Source organism: Electrophorus electricus, chromosome 17, assembly GCF_013358815.1.
Source record: "Electrophorus electricus isolate fEleEle1 chromosome 17, fEleEle1.pri, whole genome shotgun sequence".
NCBI lineage: Eukaryota > Metazoa > Chordata > Actinopteri > Gymnotiformes > Gymnotidae > Electrophorus > Electrophorus electricus.
The window spans coordinates 15,660,498-15,677,542 of record NC_049551.1 but is presented as its reverse complement, the minus strand read 5'-3'; the positions used below and the strand labels follow the sequence as shown (position 1 = coordinate 15,677,542).

Genomic DNA, 17,045 nt, shown 5'->3' with positions numbered 1-17,045 from the left:
TTGACTTTCTGAGGGATGAGGAAGGGAGGAAAGGAGGAAGACAACAGTCAGACCAAAAAAAGGAAAAAAAAAAAAAGTGTGACTATAAACCACAACTTTTTAGGGGACTGCAACTACTCACTTAAGAATACTGTGAGGCCCACTAGGGAAATAAAAGACAGTAGACTCAGATAACTCAGATTTAAAGCAAGAAGTAAGAATGAAAAGGAAGCAAGGTTAGAATGGCAGTTTTCTAGGAAATCACAAAGGAATACTTTTCAAACAATATGACCAACATTCATATTAAGAATTTTAAAAAACAACAACAACAAAACGACAAAATCATGAAAAGCGTTCACTAAAACAAAGCACAAATGTAGGAACGAACGTTTTTCTGGCATGCAGTAAATGGAATGAGCCGTACCCACACTCGCCACCAGGTGGCACCACCTCACGGCACGCAGCACACCCAAGCGATAAAGCCTAGTCTGGGTTCCCCCTTCGTCCGCGTTTCCGCCTCACACGTCGGTCAGTGGACAGTATGCATGTGTGGCAGCACAAAATGTCACCTTGCATGACAGCTGCACTATTAATACTGGCCCCAACACTCAGGTGGGCCCATAATTAATGGAAGGCCTTAAAATAATAACCAAACACAATCACACCGACACGGGACGACTGACACGAGCAGCTGGTGCCCTCCACTCCACCTGGCTTCAGCATGCCTGGGACGAGCCGGCCCAGAAAGCCCGAGGGCCCAGCGCCGCCAATGACGTGCTGAGTGATGCAACGGAAAGATGGGTTGCCAGTAGTGAAGCGCGCGCAAGGCGGGCATGCTCATGCATGGAAGGTGAGCTGTTGGGAAATGTCTGAAATGGCTGCACGCCGATCACGTCACACGCAGGCACAAACAGATACGGGCACCTCCGGAATACTGACTTGGTTATTGGCTCGACCTGTTGGGAAAGTTGGGGGATCGGGGGTAGGAAAAAGAAAAGAACAGAAAAGAAAAGAGCAAGAGAAAGAAATGTGACTCAGAAAGACTGTGCAAGGAGAGAGATGCATTTAACACGCACGCACGCACTTCACCGATTTAATCTCTCAACTCCAGCCTGCTTACGGCTTGTATTTGGAAGAGGTTGTCACTCTGCCACTGCCAGTCGCAACAAATAAACAACCTGCCGATGGCAACAAGCACCAGGCAACAGAGCCCGTGGCCGTGCACTCTCAAAACTCCTCCCACGACAACATCTGCTGCTCGGCTAACGCTGACTCTAATTACGCTAATTTAAGAGGCCTACCGTGGTCAAAAATCACTGTGACTGCTCCTCCACGAACTCTAACTGGTGGACTCAGTAAAAGCAGCTGGAAACGCTGCGAGAGAGAAGTTACAGCCGTTCCTGAGGGGCAGAGACTGGTCCTAACACCACATGGGGGCTTTCAGATGAGGACTCGATCAACTAACCAAGTGCCTGCTTGGGAAACCCGGGGACTGAGGTGGGCAGGGGTCACTGGGGTTACAGAGGGGGCATCAGTGTGTGTGGCCAACAACACAACACGCCCACGTTTCCCCTCGTGATGGATGGAGAGATAACAAAGGCCCGTCAGTGGGAACGTGCAGAAAAACTGTCTCTCAGGACGACAGAGGAAGGACGGCACAGTTGCGGCCCGACGCCGTGCCGTTATCATAGATACCCGTAACTCCAGCTTCCTGCCAACGGATTCAGGCCCACGTTAACCCGGGCCCAAGTTTAGCTGCTCTGCATTGATCGGTCTGGACATATTGACTGGGAGAACTGGTGCTTACTCACATCAGAGCGATTACCCCTAACGGGGCGACCACTCCTTCTTCCAGAGCTCTCCGTCGGCTCACGGTTCCACACAAAAAGGAGCAGACGCGCAGAAAAGGACCTGACAAATTTGGTGCAGGCTGCCGGCTAATTGGAACCAAGTGCTCGGGCTCGCGCAACAGGACACGGAAGCAGGCCCCATATGTGTTTCAGAGAGCCATTAAATAAACTGTCATTTAGACAAAAGGCGAGCGGTAGTAAGGACGGAGCTGCTCGGCTGGCCTGCACCGTCCTCCGCTGCAGATTAGGACAAGATGTGCTCTCGGCTGCCTCCAGCTCAGAGACAAGGGAGACGGGCAGGAGACAGAGAGAGAGAGAGAAAGAAAGGGAGAGGAGGGGCTTAATACAGTCCACTGTTGGATAACCAATCAGAGCTTAGCATCTCAGAACTATGAAAAAAGAGAAGGCGTACGAATCCTATCTGGCTGCTACCCACCAAGACTCCCCATCCCACTGAATTCACAACAAATAAAAACCTCGCCAAGTTACTCTGATGCCATGCTAATCTGAATAAGAACAGGAGCTATCGCTGTGACGATCTCAGCAGACGTGAACGTTAATAATAAATCCCAATTCAGGTTTGCTGTGCAGTAGCGCAAAGTTAGTAACTTCCCAAGTCTTTGCTACTCATGCTCTAAACATTTCAGACTGAGGCATAAAATAACGTGTGAGAGCCCGTGTTCAGTTCAGAAGGGCATAAACAAAGCCCCAACACATGAGGCCTCAGTGGAATTTTGGACCTGTTCTGAGCCCTAGGTTTGGGTTACATACCACACGGTGTTCTGAACACAAGTTACGAAGTTAAATCATCAGTTAGTAACACGAGTTAGTAAAAACGTCCACTTCACATTGGATGTCCACAAAAATCAAGTCTCTACAGGACAGACTCAGCACAAAGTGTCAGAGAGAGAGAGGGGGTAGGTAACGTCTGATCAGAAGCAGCGCGGGAAGGCAGAGACAGAGGCCGGAGACGCCGAGATGCGATTGGCCGAGCTCCACCTACCCATTCTGGTGCTCCACTCCTGCCTGACTCTCCAGCAGACCCCGCCTCTGGCCCATTGCCACTTCGCACGCATTCTCGTTGGAGTACAGGTTGATGGGCGTGTTATAGACCGAAGGCTGTGGAGGGGCGGGGTCAGAAGGGGCGGGGACCGTCACTCTGGATGGCGACGAGGAGCCGGATGACGAGACAGAGGAAGACGACGGGAAGGGGGATCGAGCAGAGGCGGGCTTAGGGGCGGGGTGCTGGCGGGAGGCGGAGCTGCTGGCCAGGGGGAAGGGGGGTTGCGGGGCCTGCACAGGCTGTGGGGGCAGGGAGGGTGAAGCAGGGGTGAATGCCGAGGCGGCGGAGGGGATGGAGGCCTTGGGTGCAGCAGGAGCAGAGAAGGTGGGGCTGGCAGTTCTGAAATTGGACCCGCCTCCAAAGGGGCGTGCCGTCTGGTTGTAGGCGACTCTCGGGGCGGGGTTGGTAGCGCTGGTGTTAGGGGCAGGTGCATGTGGGTGGCTAATGGGCACAGGCTTAATGATCTCAAGTGGCTCGTCCTATAACAAGTGAGAACACACACACACACACACACACACACACACGCACACGCACGCACGCACGCAGCACACTGACAAGCTCAGCACTACAGCAAACTCATGCAAGAACAACACGACCTCGTCACAGTTAAACAGCATTTATTTACACTCGTCAAATCAGGTATATGATACTATGACTAATCAATAGTATTAATTCATTAAGTAATTAATTAATAAACCCATCACGTTGACAAGCATATAGTAAAGTGCACTGGGATAAGAAATGTTCACAACTCTACACAGCCATGCAACAGAGTGCGTGAGGTCAGGCTGTAAGCAGCGGACATGCTCAGGTGTGTCCAACAACCTGCTGCAGTTTAGGACTGTAAAACATGTACGTGAAATGTCACTCACCTTGGGAACTTGCACTTTTGAAACACTGGATGCTCTGCAAAGACATAAAAAAAAGATTAGATTAGCTTTTCTGGTTTCATGGCGTTTTTTTTCTTATTAAGTTGCCACACAACACAAATATACAACAGTAATGCCAGAAACATTTCTACTGCCAGAAAAGCAGGTCAGAGTGCCGTATGCAAGAATTCACACGTATGTGCACTAATAATGGCTCTATTCAGTCTTTGGGCTGCGCCTTGGACTCAGACTTGCCTTCCTGCTCGCAGTACGACACGGTCCATAAATAAAAGCAGAGTGAACACTGGCATCCAAGGCCCGGCCCGTCTCGTCCTGGACGGACAACAGCTGAGGGATTTCAGTGAAGCACTGCAATGTGCCAGGCCAAGGTACCCCACGCAGAGCCAGACAAACATTCCAAATCGCAGACCGTATAGCTTCCGTTACGCTGCACAGTCGCCAAGCAAGCTGCCCTGGCTAAATGGGATATAGGATAGCCCGGAATGGCTGAGCAACGGGACACATGTGGAGCCTCCCGGGGCACGACTAATCAAACGCTCTGCAAGCAGAAACCTGCAGGTTAAATAATAGTATGTGCTATATGAATCAGGACCAAGGCTGTCGGGGTCTGCATGCACTCAGATTATGACACAGAGGCAGATGGCACGGACTGCACATCAGGTTACCCACAAGTCCCTGGGGGTGCCTCGGTGCTAGGACATCTGGTCAACACACGAGTTTGACTCAACACCGATACATGAGACATGCATTTTAAACTCTTTTTCCACAGCAGTCCTGTAAACAGTAGGGTTTGCTGCCACTAACAGGACCTGCCACTGTAAAGAAGGCAGCGTAAACAATCTTCTTAATGTTCTGTGAAAATGCATGAGTCTCACAAACATGCCCTTTAATTCCCCCCCGGGGGGGGGGGGTTATTTGTTATTTGCCTTTTTGTTTCAGGCAAACATGTCTATCATTGTCCATCACAGTCCATTTTTGGCCATTAGTCACCACTAAGCCCAATACACTGCTCCAAGATCCACGAACAGCTGACCCACTCACTGGAAACCATCATCCTCACATCTTTAGTCCGCAGAGCGACTGTGACTCAGAGTTTGTTCACGGAGCAATGCCGTTACCTCTTTGTTGCACACTTCCATATTAGGAAGAGGAGTTGGTTTTATAGGCCCAGCGCTACACTGCTAAATGCCCCCCCCCTGCCCCAGCGTATGGGCGGCCCAGAGGACCCACGTCCCAGGTGAGTGCCCCATCTCATTCCAGCTGTGCGGTTCCCACAGCCTGGCCCGGCATGGTGGTCCTGACAACAGAACATGGAGCACGGAGCAGATGTTAAGTCCTGCCAGCAGGATGGCCTGTTTGGACAGCGTCATCAGACAAGGCTTGTGTGCGCATGAGATTGCGTTTCAGGTCAGACAGCTGCTTACTAGTGTGACACTGTCCAGCACCCCAAGCCTCCTACACAGTGCATATGGGGCCACACTTTTCCCAATCAGGCTCCACATCAAAGCAGCTTGCCGGACAAGACCAGAGGCAGCAAGGAAATGTCTGAAGCGGTTAGATGTAACTAAAAAAGGCAAAAGGAAAATGTTTGTGTGTGTTCATTTTTCACACTATTTAGTTAAATCTATCAACAACCGAATCTTGCTTAAAGGCTGGCCTGCTGTTGATTTAGAGGGGGAGAGAGGGAGAGAGTGAGGGAGAGAGAGAGACGGACACAGAAAGAGAGAGAGAGAGAGAGAGAGAGAGAGAGAGAGAGCACGCTGAGGAGTGTTCTTTCGAATGTCTGTACTTCACATAAGCTCAAATGATGACATTTCCATTGAGGAGTCCACTCTGAAGTGCTTTTGGATCTAAAATGCTGTTTGAGTTTTGGAATACAAACAAATATGATTTACTCCGAAATACCACCGTGAAAAACCGCTGAGCCGGAACATCGAACGTGTTAGTGGTAAAAGCGTGGAGCAGAAAATCATTTATAACATGATTCAGCTTTGAGATGAAACGCACAGACACACTCAGGAGCCCACACACACACTCCACTGTCCCATGTGCCCTAGGGTGTGAGACACTGGGGGGCATGCAGGAGGGGCATGATTCATTTCCATCCAGCAGGAGCCAAGAGCAACCGTCTGACACATGGCATCTCTCACACACGCGCGCGCACACACACACACACGCGCAGCATGTGTCTGAGCACTGGAGTGGCGCCTTGATCCCACACCCACATCGCTCATTCTGCTTCTCTCTCTGTCTCTCTCTCTCACACACTCACACAGTAGGTACATGCACTTTGACTTTGTGTGTATCCACAGAATGTATCCATACACTTGTACACAACATCAACAGCACAGGGATAACACCAGCAAAAACAGCTCAGCTTCAGCCACAGGTCGTCACACCGTACAAAGCTCTGCGGCCGAAATCCTGACCCAAATCCATGACAGCCTGTGTGAGCTCACGTGTGCTGAGACTCGGACTGTGTGAAAGATCTCCAGGCGAAAAAAGGCACAATGCGAGAAAATTCCAACATTCCGGTTGTGTCATTCAGTGAGGAGGTTTTGCCTCGAGGGAAAAAGGTCCCAAAAGCAGAAGGTGGTTGCAGTTTTTCTTCAACTGAAAGCTAGCCAGGCTAACGTACGACAAGCTAATACGCATCCGGTTTCAAATGGAACGCATGAAACTGATTACATCTCCCAGAAACATCTGCTTCCGTGGTTCATCTTAACCCGTCACGGGCTGATGATAGGAGACATTTTAGGGATCTCCCGAGTGAGTGAATGTTGAGTTCTGCTGCAGTTGGTTGCCCCCTGCATATTCAACACAGACACCCACCTGAGACGAGCTCCTCTACAAAATGAATACAATTAAATGTGCAATAAATAAGCCCAGTTGTCACAGAAACTTCCTTAAAATGACATGCTGTAGAGAACGCCTCCGGAATACTCAAACAGACGGCGAGTCTCCCGTTCCGCCCCACACCTGGATCCCAGGAAGCACCTCAGCACTGAAGGCTGTGTGTAGATGCCGAGGCAGAGACGTGTGTCACTCCACACAGTGCACGGAGCTTTTCCAGATAAAGCCAAACAGAGAGAGATTGATGGAACAAGGCAGTTTGACTGGCAGGTACAAATGTGGTCTGGTCTCTGCTTTAAGTCATCGCACTGCCAGAGTAGAAGTAGCTGGGAGTGTGTTTGGCATGCACGATGCTCACAAACCTTGCGTGCGTGCGTGCGTGTCAGACTAACAAAAGAAAAGAGAAACAGACAAATACCCAAACTGTCTGTGTGTCTCTCGTTCTTCTTTAAGTGAGAGAAGGCACACAAGCACATTCATCAGGAAGAGCGCTAAAACCACAGTGATGAAGAAAGCGCTAAACCCACAGAGCAGGAAACACACACACACACACGCACACACATGCATGCACGTGCACACACACAGAGAGGAGGACCAATATTTGCAGTCTGAGCTGTCCAATGCCGTGGTCAGCCCCTCAGACGATGAAAGAAAGACAGCCAAGGTTTATGGCTGCAGCCATCTTGAATCCGATCTGGGAATTGACATCATTTCCTGAAGACACCAAATGCAGCCCTGAAGGAATTTGATTAGAAATCCCCCAGCATTGGTTTCAATAAGCTTGTTTCCTTCCATGTGGCCTTCCCTCAATTCTGCATGCACACGTGCATGCGTTCGCACACACCAACAGATGTTTTATATGTCTCTCCTAGATCTCATGAGCATGTCTCCGAAAACCAGGCCAAAGCGCAGTACATCTGGAGAAGAGGATAATTAACACCAGACTTGGGGACACCCTGCAGCAGCTTGGAACTGTTACCTGTTATGTGCTCTGTAATAAACAGGCCTCCAGCTCCATTATAAAATATATGCATTTCTAACCACTTAGACTTGGAGATCATTAAAAAAAGAATTCCCAGCAAATGAAGAATCCCCTACTACTGCCATCTGAAAACACACAAACAACATTTCCAGAGAACGGAATACAAAGAGATCCATGAGCACCACACGGACCAGCACTGCCCCAAATACAACTATAACAGATGCATCAGATAATAGGATTAGTTCATAATGCCAGACAAAAAGTGTGTGTGTGTGTGTGTGTGTGTGTGTGTGTGTTGGAGGAGGTACTGAGGTGAACACAATAAGGCAGGAAGTAGACGGTTCGAGGGCAGGATGTAGGAGGGTTAATGCTCTGCCCCCAGCTCCCACACACCAGGCCTTAGCAAGAGGAAGCCAGTATGGAGACCACGCCCCCATCGAACCACCGAGGCCATGCTATAGAGATGACCTGATGCGTACACAACTCCACGCTTAATCCTTGTGCATTTTGGTGGGGGAGCAGGTAACATTTAGGTCAGTTATTAAAGTGTCTCCACGATCAGGTTTTCAGGACAGCAGGGGGCACTTACAGGCACAGACGTTTGTTTACGTTTACTCGTTTGGCAGACGCTTTAATCCAGGGCGATTTATGACCGAGGACAGAAGACAACAGCGCACGGGCTCATGTGGGCAAGGAGTGGACATGTATCCCTCCCTCCTTCCCCAGCAGTTCAGCACTGACGAGACCCCGGTGGACACCAGCGCGGCGGGAATCGTAAAACTGTGCAACCCGTGCTATACGGCAGGGGGAGCTATTCGGCCACGTGATTTCCTGCACACATCGAGAGGCCTGCATGTCCGTTCGGACAAGCAGGACCAGAACAGAGACCGTGCAGGCAGGGACTCGGGGACCGTGTCTTACGCTGCAGAGGAAGACTCCCACACTAGCTCGGGCCTTGTGTGCAGCCTGGAACTCTTCAATGGACAGTGCAGCTGAACAGAGGACAGATGGGAATGTCCACTGGAAAGGGGGTTTGTGGTTGTTGAACATTACAACTTTTGGCCTGAAGATTTTTAAAAATAGTATGAAAGAATAAAGTGGAAAGAAGATGCAAAGCACGGCACTTCAATTTCTGCCTAGCCAATGAGAGTGTGAGGTGAGGACGCACTCTGCCTAGCCAATGAGAGTGTGAGAGAGGACGCACTCTGCCTAGCCAATGGGAGCCAGAGAGAGGACGCACTCTGCCTAGCCAATGAAAGCATGGCTTCAGAAGTAAAGGTAGCCTTTAGAGTGCGGTGATCTTTGTCCATTTTCAGCGTCGCTGTGTTTGCTCGGACAAGCGGGCTAAAGCAGCAGTGTTGTATTCTCGTGAGGTCTCCCTTTGCTTCAGAGCTCATTTACAAGCCATTACGCGAGCATTACACGAGTCTTAAACAAGCATTACTAGACTGGGAGTCGAGCTGCGTAAATACCCCCAGATAAAAGACAAAGGGAGACCACGAGACAGTGAATGACTGTTATGAGGACCACTTAGGAAGTCTGTCCTTTACCAGCTGTGGCAGTAATTTGACTGATCTTCTGATGGGTCTAAAGGCACAGGGAGGAAAGCTGGTTGTGTAAAGGAGGGTGGGGGAGCAGGAGGACACGGGAAATTATTTTAGCATTAACGTATTTGGATCATTTGCATATCACTTCTACTTCCAGTGCGTCGCCTGGAAAGCTGACAAAATGTGGAGACAGAGAGAGGAAGTTAGGACTGAGCAAACCCAAGACGATATGAATAATGTAAGTTCCACAGCGGAACGATGTCCAGCCTCGAGCGGGAGCTTTCCAAGTTCTACTGACATGCTAAAATGTGGATGTCAGAGGACCGGTGGAGCTTCACTGCTTGGCCTGGACGGTGTTGGCATGACCCTCTCTGGAGCTTTTAAAAGAGCAGATGTGTTTCTGCAGTGACCTGCTAACATTCAAGCAGCTCTCCTACGTAACACAGCACAGTGATTATTTTTACTTCTGGGCTTCCGTACTTAGGAGAGGCTGGTTATCAAACAGACCAAGAAATGATTTATTCCCGTTATGCGGACACAAAGGCATTCGTCTTTGTGCATTTGGTTGGCAGCGTCCTGCCATAAGAGGATGGCTTCTCAGATACCAAACAACTGTCGCCTCATAAACTTGGTTTATTAACGTGAAGCCTTGGCCTCCCGGGCCAGTGTACCTGTCCTGGAGATGGGACAGGGTCAGTGGATTGAATGATTACACAGTTTGGATTTACACAGCGTGGCTGACAGCTTATATAACGCTGGAGGCAGTGGAGTGTGAGGGGGTCATTTTTGGTGTAAACACCAACAGCACTTGATCTCAATTTATTTACACGAGTGAACAGCTCTAGATATGAGAACACCATAAATACAGTGCAAATTTGAATCCATATAAATGGACTTTTCAAAAATGTTTTTAAAGCGGGGGGGCTGAACTAGCATACTCCAAGCTCCAAACAAACATTTTGTGTGTCTGCTTGCCTTGATGGAGTTTGGTCTGCTGAGCGTGCAGTGACTTCCACAGCAAAATGTCAGTCACAGTACAGACGATCCCTCCCCGAAACAACGAAAGAAAAAACAGCTAAGTGAAGAGAATCTCAGGGTGAGCATAATCCAGCCATAAGGAAAACAAAACAGTAAGAGGAGAGGAGAGGAGAGGAGGGGAGTCCAGAGCAGGGACTGTGGCGTCTGTGGGGCGTCGAAGGTGGCCTCTGTTCTGGTTTTCCTCCCCCTTGCAAACAGTGCCTGAACACACTCACTCTTCACCCCAGTGCTGCCCGCCCCCTAAATGCCCGTGTGACATGCCTGGACGGAGACTTCTGGCCCCTGAGATCCAGTCGGGAGCCTCTGAGCAAGCTCACACCACAGCTGCAGATGTTACTGTGACTTTACTCTGAGGCGGACGTTTTCTTGGAAGTGGGCCAGTAGAAAAAACCTACTGGAAGGGGGCCAGTAGAGAAAACCTACTGGAAGGGGGCCAGTAGAGAAAACCAGTAGAGAGAAGAATTTTGCATGTACCTTTTAAAAAGTCCTCAGACACTATGGCTTACATTTCCATATGCTTCAAGTGTCATGGGTTTCCGTGGGAACACCTCACTCCCACCTGCGCAAGTCCCCGCCACATACACAGGCTGCTGGGAGCAGAATGCAGCCCTCCCACACTGAGCATGCCAACCTCCGCCATAGGTGCAGTACAGTCCAAAGTGCGGTACAGTCTTGCACCGACCCCTGACCCGAGGGTCATGCACCTCGCTTCTGTCCAAAAACCCCATGCAGCATTTGGCTGCAGGCGTCTGAACATGGGCCTCCTTAGTAGGGGCTGGAAACCAGCGTAAAAAAAACAGGAAAAGGAAGAGCGTGTGGTCTGAGTCCGATGGGCTCTGGCGGTACTGCTGAAATGAAAAAGAGGAGGAACCAATTTTGGTTGGTGGGGGGTAATGGGGAGACAAAATTGCACAATCCATTTCCCGTTAGTGAGGGAAACTTTCCTGGGGTTGTGCTGTGGCCTGTGTTATTTCAGCAGGACACGGCATCTTTTATTCGCGTTCTCTCTGGCAGGAGTAAACAACCACACAATAAGTGTTACAAGCTGATGGGTGGGGTTGCTGGGTTCTTGGGGGACCACAGTGTCCCTGGCTTGGAGATCATTACTAAAACAAGGGACGAGGCCTAATTGCAAACTCTGTGTCATTCAGCTTAAAGATCAAGGCCCCTTGGAAAAACAGCAAAGCCTCAACACGTCAACATGTTTGTCAAAAGTGTCACGACATTTACTGCGCAGAGGCGATTACTGCGCCACAGTTCTACACTCCATTACACGGCCTCTCGGAGCCTCTTCTGTGTTTCCCTTGAGCAGACAAAAGCTACTATTCCTTCCACTAAATAAAGTTTTTACAGGTTGATCAAACAAGGCTTCAGTAGCAGAGAATGCGTTCTCCCTGACGGTGCAAGTGCATAAGGAGCCTCCAGCTTTATCTGACATTTGCCAGAACTTCTCGACTACAAGCAGCTCTGAAAAGGAGGAGTACAGGAACAGAAATGATTTATACGCCCAGTTCGTCATTATTGATATATTAACTTCCATCGCAAGCTCACACCATAAACTTGCAAGTACTGTACGTGTGCATGCTAGAAACAGTTGTTGTCACGTTTCACCAGTACATTAGCATGCACACCCTCAGCAGTGGGGCAATTTATTAAGGACTTACGTATAACAACTCGGACAGCTCTGCAGAAGCAGCGCGCCAGGCGCGTTCTGTTGTTTCACTAATGGATGTAAAATAGCTCTCAGGGACCCCGAAGCAAGTCCAGCTACCTTCGAAGTGCACCGTGACTGTAATTGAATCCTACGGAGCTGGCGTGCTGAATGGATCCCGGGGTTGATGGCGGGTCGGGTTTGATGGCTTTCGCAGATCCTTCGACAAACACTGCACGGCTATGAAAAATGCAGTGTAAAAAAACCCTTTAATGAGAGATTCCAAAGCAGTTGCACAATGTTCTTCTGACTATCAGTGTCCTTCCCCAAAGGCCATAATTCCAGGATCTGAAACCCAGGCGCTGTCTGACGTGTCTTAGCTTCTGTGTCAGGGTCTGGTCCTCTTTTTTCCATCTAATCCACTGCTGGTCTGCGTAAACAAATGGCCGATACCTCTGGGCAGACTCCCTGCGCACTTGGAATCACCTTTTTACTGTCCAGCTGTGCATGCGTGCTCAAGAACAAAAGACGTAAACAGATGACCCAAAAGCAGGAATTCTGCCACAGGACTAAACCTGGTTAGACTTTGCCCCAACCTCTATGGAACCACAAATGTGAACAAATTCTAACTTCCCACGCTGCAAGTGCAGCTGAAACTGATAACACTTGTATTGGCTTTGAGGACAAGCAAACAGATTTGATGAGTGTAACTAAAAGCAGGCTGAAAGGAGACGGAGCCGTGGGTCCGTGCGTGCCTTGCGCTCTGCATGGCTGGGGACGGAGGGAGGGGCTTGGTGAGACACACCCTGTTAACCAAAGAGCCCCGTCCATAGCCTGCCACACTGCCATTATATTCACACAATTATGGATCATATCTGATATGGGGGACAGTAGGCTTGTACTGATACAGAGCAGGTGTGCATCCATCCATCCCGCTTGGTACAGGATCCAGGAGGAAACAGAACCAAGGGGTGATCCATCCTGCTCTGGGTACAGGATCCAGGAGGAAACACAGAACCAAGGGGTGGCTGACTTTTTTTCAATGACTCTGAATCATATTGTGCAAAAATTAGCTTGTTTGTTTTTTTGAATGACTGGAAATGAACATTGAACATGTATGTGTGTTCGTGTGTGTGTGTGTGTGTGTGTGTGTGTGTGTGTGTGTGTGTGGGGTGGGGGTTGCGTGTGTGAGTGGCATTCGTACCTCTGCAGGGTGAGGCTCAAGTTACCAGTGCAGGCTTTGATCTTGTTCTGAGCCTCCAGGTGAGTCATGGTGTCCGTGGCGATGCCATCGATAGACAGCACAACATCCCCCACGCCGATCTTCGCTTTGGCTGCCTTCCCGCCGTCTGTCAACTGCACACAACAAATTGGAGCGCCGTGGTGAGGAATCTCAGTCCTAGTGAGAACCACACTGACAGACGTTACCTCCAAAATATTTCAAAATGCCATCGCTGCCGTATTCCCAAAGTGCTCCTTGGAAGGTCACCTGGATGCGGGCACACATCCGAGTTGTGGAAAGGAGCAGACAAGTGATTTGTGTAAGTAGTAAAAATGTGCTGCTTTCAATAGGCACCACTTAGGCTTGTGTTGCTTTTGGTTCTTATCAGTCATCAGTCTGTGCCCAAATAGCTTCGAACGGCTCCTGCAGTGTTATGCCTGCGCAGACGCCACAATATGCTGGTCTCCCTGTAACAACAAGGGCAGGCATGTAACACATACCCTAAAAAGTCCCCCGACAGCCAGCTCTTATATGGTATCAGGAGCATGCCTCAGCCCTTTAACGACAATGCTGGATAGAACGGCACTGGAAAAGGGGAGTTCACCACATGAAAAATGGTTGGTTGTCCCTTTGACTCATGTGAGTCGCTGGCCTCACCTTTGATACCCAGAACACATGGAGACATGACTGGCCTGTGATGAGAAGCTTTATGTCAGTGGAGAGGCAGTACCAAAGAGCTCTGGGAGCCTCTGTAATTTATTAGCCGCGTTAAATCTGCTGTGCACCCCAGCACTGGGCTCTGTGAGATGCAGCAGCAGGAAAGGGGGCTGCTTTATCAAAGAAGGACTAACAGCCCATCAGGCTCTGCTGGAGGACTGGTCCTCCGTCCCCTTACTGATGGAGGAAGGGTGCATTGTTGTCTGGGCCAATGAACAGCAGATACCCAGTGTAATGAAAAACCACTGCCAAAGCATAACTACGGTGAGTAGACACGTAATGTGTGTACAGGATAGCGATGACTATAGTGTCATGCTAAAGCCTACTATTGTAGGCCTGTACTACTGCTGAGAGGCGAAAAGTCAAGAGGCGAGTGAAGAGTGAGAAAGCCTCCAAAGACGTGCCAGAGCAGCAGCAGTGCTGAGCTGTGGAACGAGCGCCAGGAGGTTCGTATGAAACCGCACGTGTAAAGAGAGCTTCGGTTAGTCCTTCCCTGGATCCAGGCCATTGAGTAGGCACCAACTATCTTCAGTTTCGCCAGAGGAACGTGGCATTTTCCTGAGAAATATCTTCTTTATAATCCATTAACTTAATTTGGGCTGATGGGAAAGGACGACCAGACCTGCATCTTAGGACCGAATGCCAAAATAAGAGTCATGAGTGAGGAAAAATGTGGCTGAATATTAGTTTTTTTGTCTTTCTATATATATATATATACACACACACACACACACACACACACACACACACTGTAAAACACCCCTAAAAACAACTGCCATTTCTCCCTTTACAGCGCTCAGCTGTTCTTAACTCCAACACGACTGCTGCAACCTGCAGAATGGCATGTTCCCTGACAGCAGGCCTAGCGCATCCCATCATCTGTCTATTACAAGCAGCCTGACTGCATCACTCTAGTTTAGAGTGCTGACTGATGGCCAGCTCCCGCCAGCCAAATCCCAGACCCTCCAAAAACTGATCTCAGATCAGCAATTTCGTTTTTATATATTAAATGGCATGTGCGTATTGCTGACGGCCTCTAGACATGCCAGGGCGGGTGACTCAGCTCCAGGTGTTCCAGTGAGTTAGTCAGGGCTCCTCTCCCCCAGCACGTTCGCCCGCCTGCCCCATCAGACGGAGACGGAGACGGGTACCACTCAGGTACTGCCTTGAACTTCCGCCTATAAAATTAACGAGGATGTTGAGGCTTTTTTGGAAACGCTGCGCTTGGCTGAGCTTAAGTCACTTAAAGGCGCCGTTCACTTAACCAAAGCATGAAAGGTTCCTGTGACTAACACTCGGGTTTTCCATTACACTCAAATAAGAAGGAAGAAATAACATTTTATCACCTCTCCTTACAGTAAAAATTGCGGTTTCAAAGACTGTGACAAGCTTGTAACAAAACCCTGTTTTGTTCAAAGTGTACACTCGTAACTGGAGAGAATGCTTGCCGACAAGCTGGATTAAAACAGAACTAATAAACTGGGGTGCAGTTGGTTCTTCTCCGCTCAGAAGAAGCTCTTGACTGCACAGCCTCTGTAGGAGAGAGATAAAATGCTCGCCAGCTCTGTGAAGGAACAAAAGGACAAGCAGCTCTGCACTGACCTCCTCCCCAGAGGGAGAACACCGAGAGGAAGAGAGGTGTCGTCCCACGACCCTGACACACAGGTCAGGCTACGAAAACGCCACCATGAATAACACAATTTTCCTTCACTATAAAAGGAAATGTAAGGGCCCAGTCACCACCAAAGAGACAACAAAAGGACAGTTGAGGAACACACATGCACGCACGCAAACAAACAATTCCATTATCAGAGCTGGACTAATGAATCAGCCTCCGTTTGATGCCAATTCAGCAGTGCAAACAGTGGGGGAGGTAGAGTTGGTGTCTAACAAAAGCAATCTCTCTGAACCTTGGTACAACCAGTGGACAGCACACTATATATAGTGCATGCGGGACAGGTTTCCGCTGTCTCCATCGGAAACACGTCGTGGTTTACACTGCAACGACCCGGTCGACCAGAGGGATGCTAGCGTCCAGGGAGAGCGTTGTAAACGTTCCAAGTGAGGCACGCAGCAGACAGAGGAACCCCGGACGAGCCTTGCTGTAAAAAAGTGCTTTACCAACTCGTTACGCAGAGGTAAGGTGTGGGTAGGGAGCGGAGTAAATACTATATATTCACAGCTGCTGACCACAAATCTGCTGCAGAAGCGATTCATGAGTGACAGCAGTTACTCACTCACCTCTGCTCAGATGTTACGACTCATGAGTCTAGCTGGGACAACAGAGCGTAAAAAGGTGGAGCGGAAGCCAATGGGCCCTGGAGACCCTGCGGCACAGACGACCCACAGACGTCTTCTGCATAAAGTCAGACAAATGCTTTACTTTTACACACACACACACACACACACAGAAAAGATTCCCACCTATGTCTCTCCTTTTTTATAAATGTAACAAACAAGCTCTGTCTCAGAAAAAATATACATCTCCACAAACACATAATTAAATAGCCCAAGATATGCAATGTTCCCCAACATACCCATTGCTTGGTTTTAACAATCCTAATGCCAAAAATTAGACCTTACAAGACATAACATGCTGGGTTTGTTTTCAACAAGTTTTCATATAAAACTTAATATATTAACTGCTCCGCAAGTTCTATGCAATAAAATTTTCCATTTCAAGTTCAGATCTGTCTCTCTCATCCAACTGTGGTGTGTAAATGAAGCACTTTAACTGTAGTTTGTTCCACCACAAAAGTGGAATGGAGACAAATATTCTTTGTTTGGCCTGGGATAAAGCCAACCGTATGCCTCTCATTACACGTATTTGGCAGCTGAAAGTACACCACATGGCCAAACGGATGGGATCCTACACTTCTATTCTTTTTTTCCCCTTCTCTTCACCACTCGGAGACGCTAACCGCACAATCCAGTCCGTAGTGACAGAGGGGTGTGTTCCTACGCACGCTGCTTTCGTGCAAGGCAGTAAATGTTAATGGACGGTTGTTCCACTTGGTCGGAGTCTTTCTCCTTTTATAGCTGCCTGAAGAGGTCACAACCCATGTGCCGCCCCCAAAACTAGACGGAGCCACACACTGCGCCTCAGCGGCAATGCGGAACGGTGAGGAAAAACGGCATTCTGGATGGATCCTCTTTGTCAATCATGAAGTTGCAGACTGGGGCCCAAACGCACCGAGCTAGTGCCAGGTTAGAATACAGGAACTACATCTGCAATCTCACTCTTAAAGCAATG

General features: G+C 49.2%; 1 protein-coding gene across 6 annotated transcripts in view; it reads right to left on the bottom strand.

Moving 5' to 3' along the window:
* The window catches only part of pdlim5b (PDZ and LIM domain 5b), a 44,829-nt gene that overhangs the window by 12,218 nt on the left and 15,566 nt on the right, over positions 1 to 17,045 (bottom strand). For 3 of the 6 annotated variants that reach the window (XM_035535373.1, XM_035535374.1, XM_035535375.1), the window contains exons 3-5: positions 13,058 to 13,209; positions 3,765 to 3,798; positions 2,833 to 3,371 (exon numbers count right to left, since the gene is read on the bottom strand). In XM_035535373.1, the coding sequence (XP_035391266.1) occupies positions 2,833 to 3,371; positions 3,765 to 3,798; positions 13,058 to 13,209 (725 nt within the window). Of the gene's footprint in view, positions 9 to 121; positions 143 to 918; positions 936 to 2,832; positions 3,372 to 3,764; positions 3,799 to 13,057; positions 13,210 to 17,045 lie in introns of all 6 variants that reach the window. The other 3 variants (XM_027003457.2, XM_027003458.2, XM_027003453.2) reach the window with 3 other exon arrangements.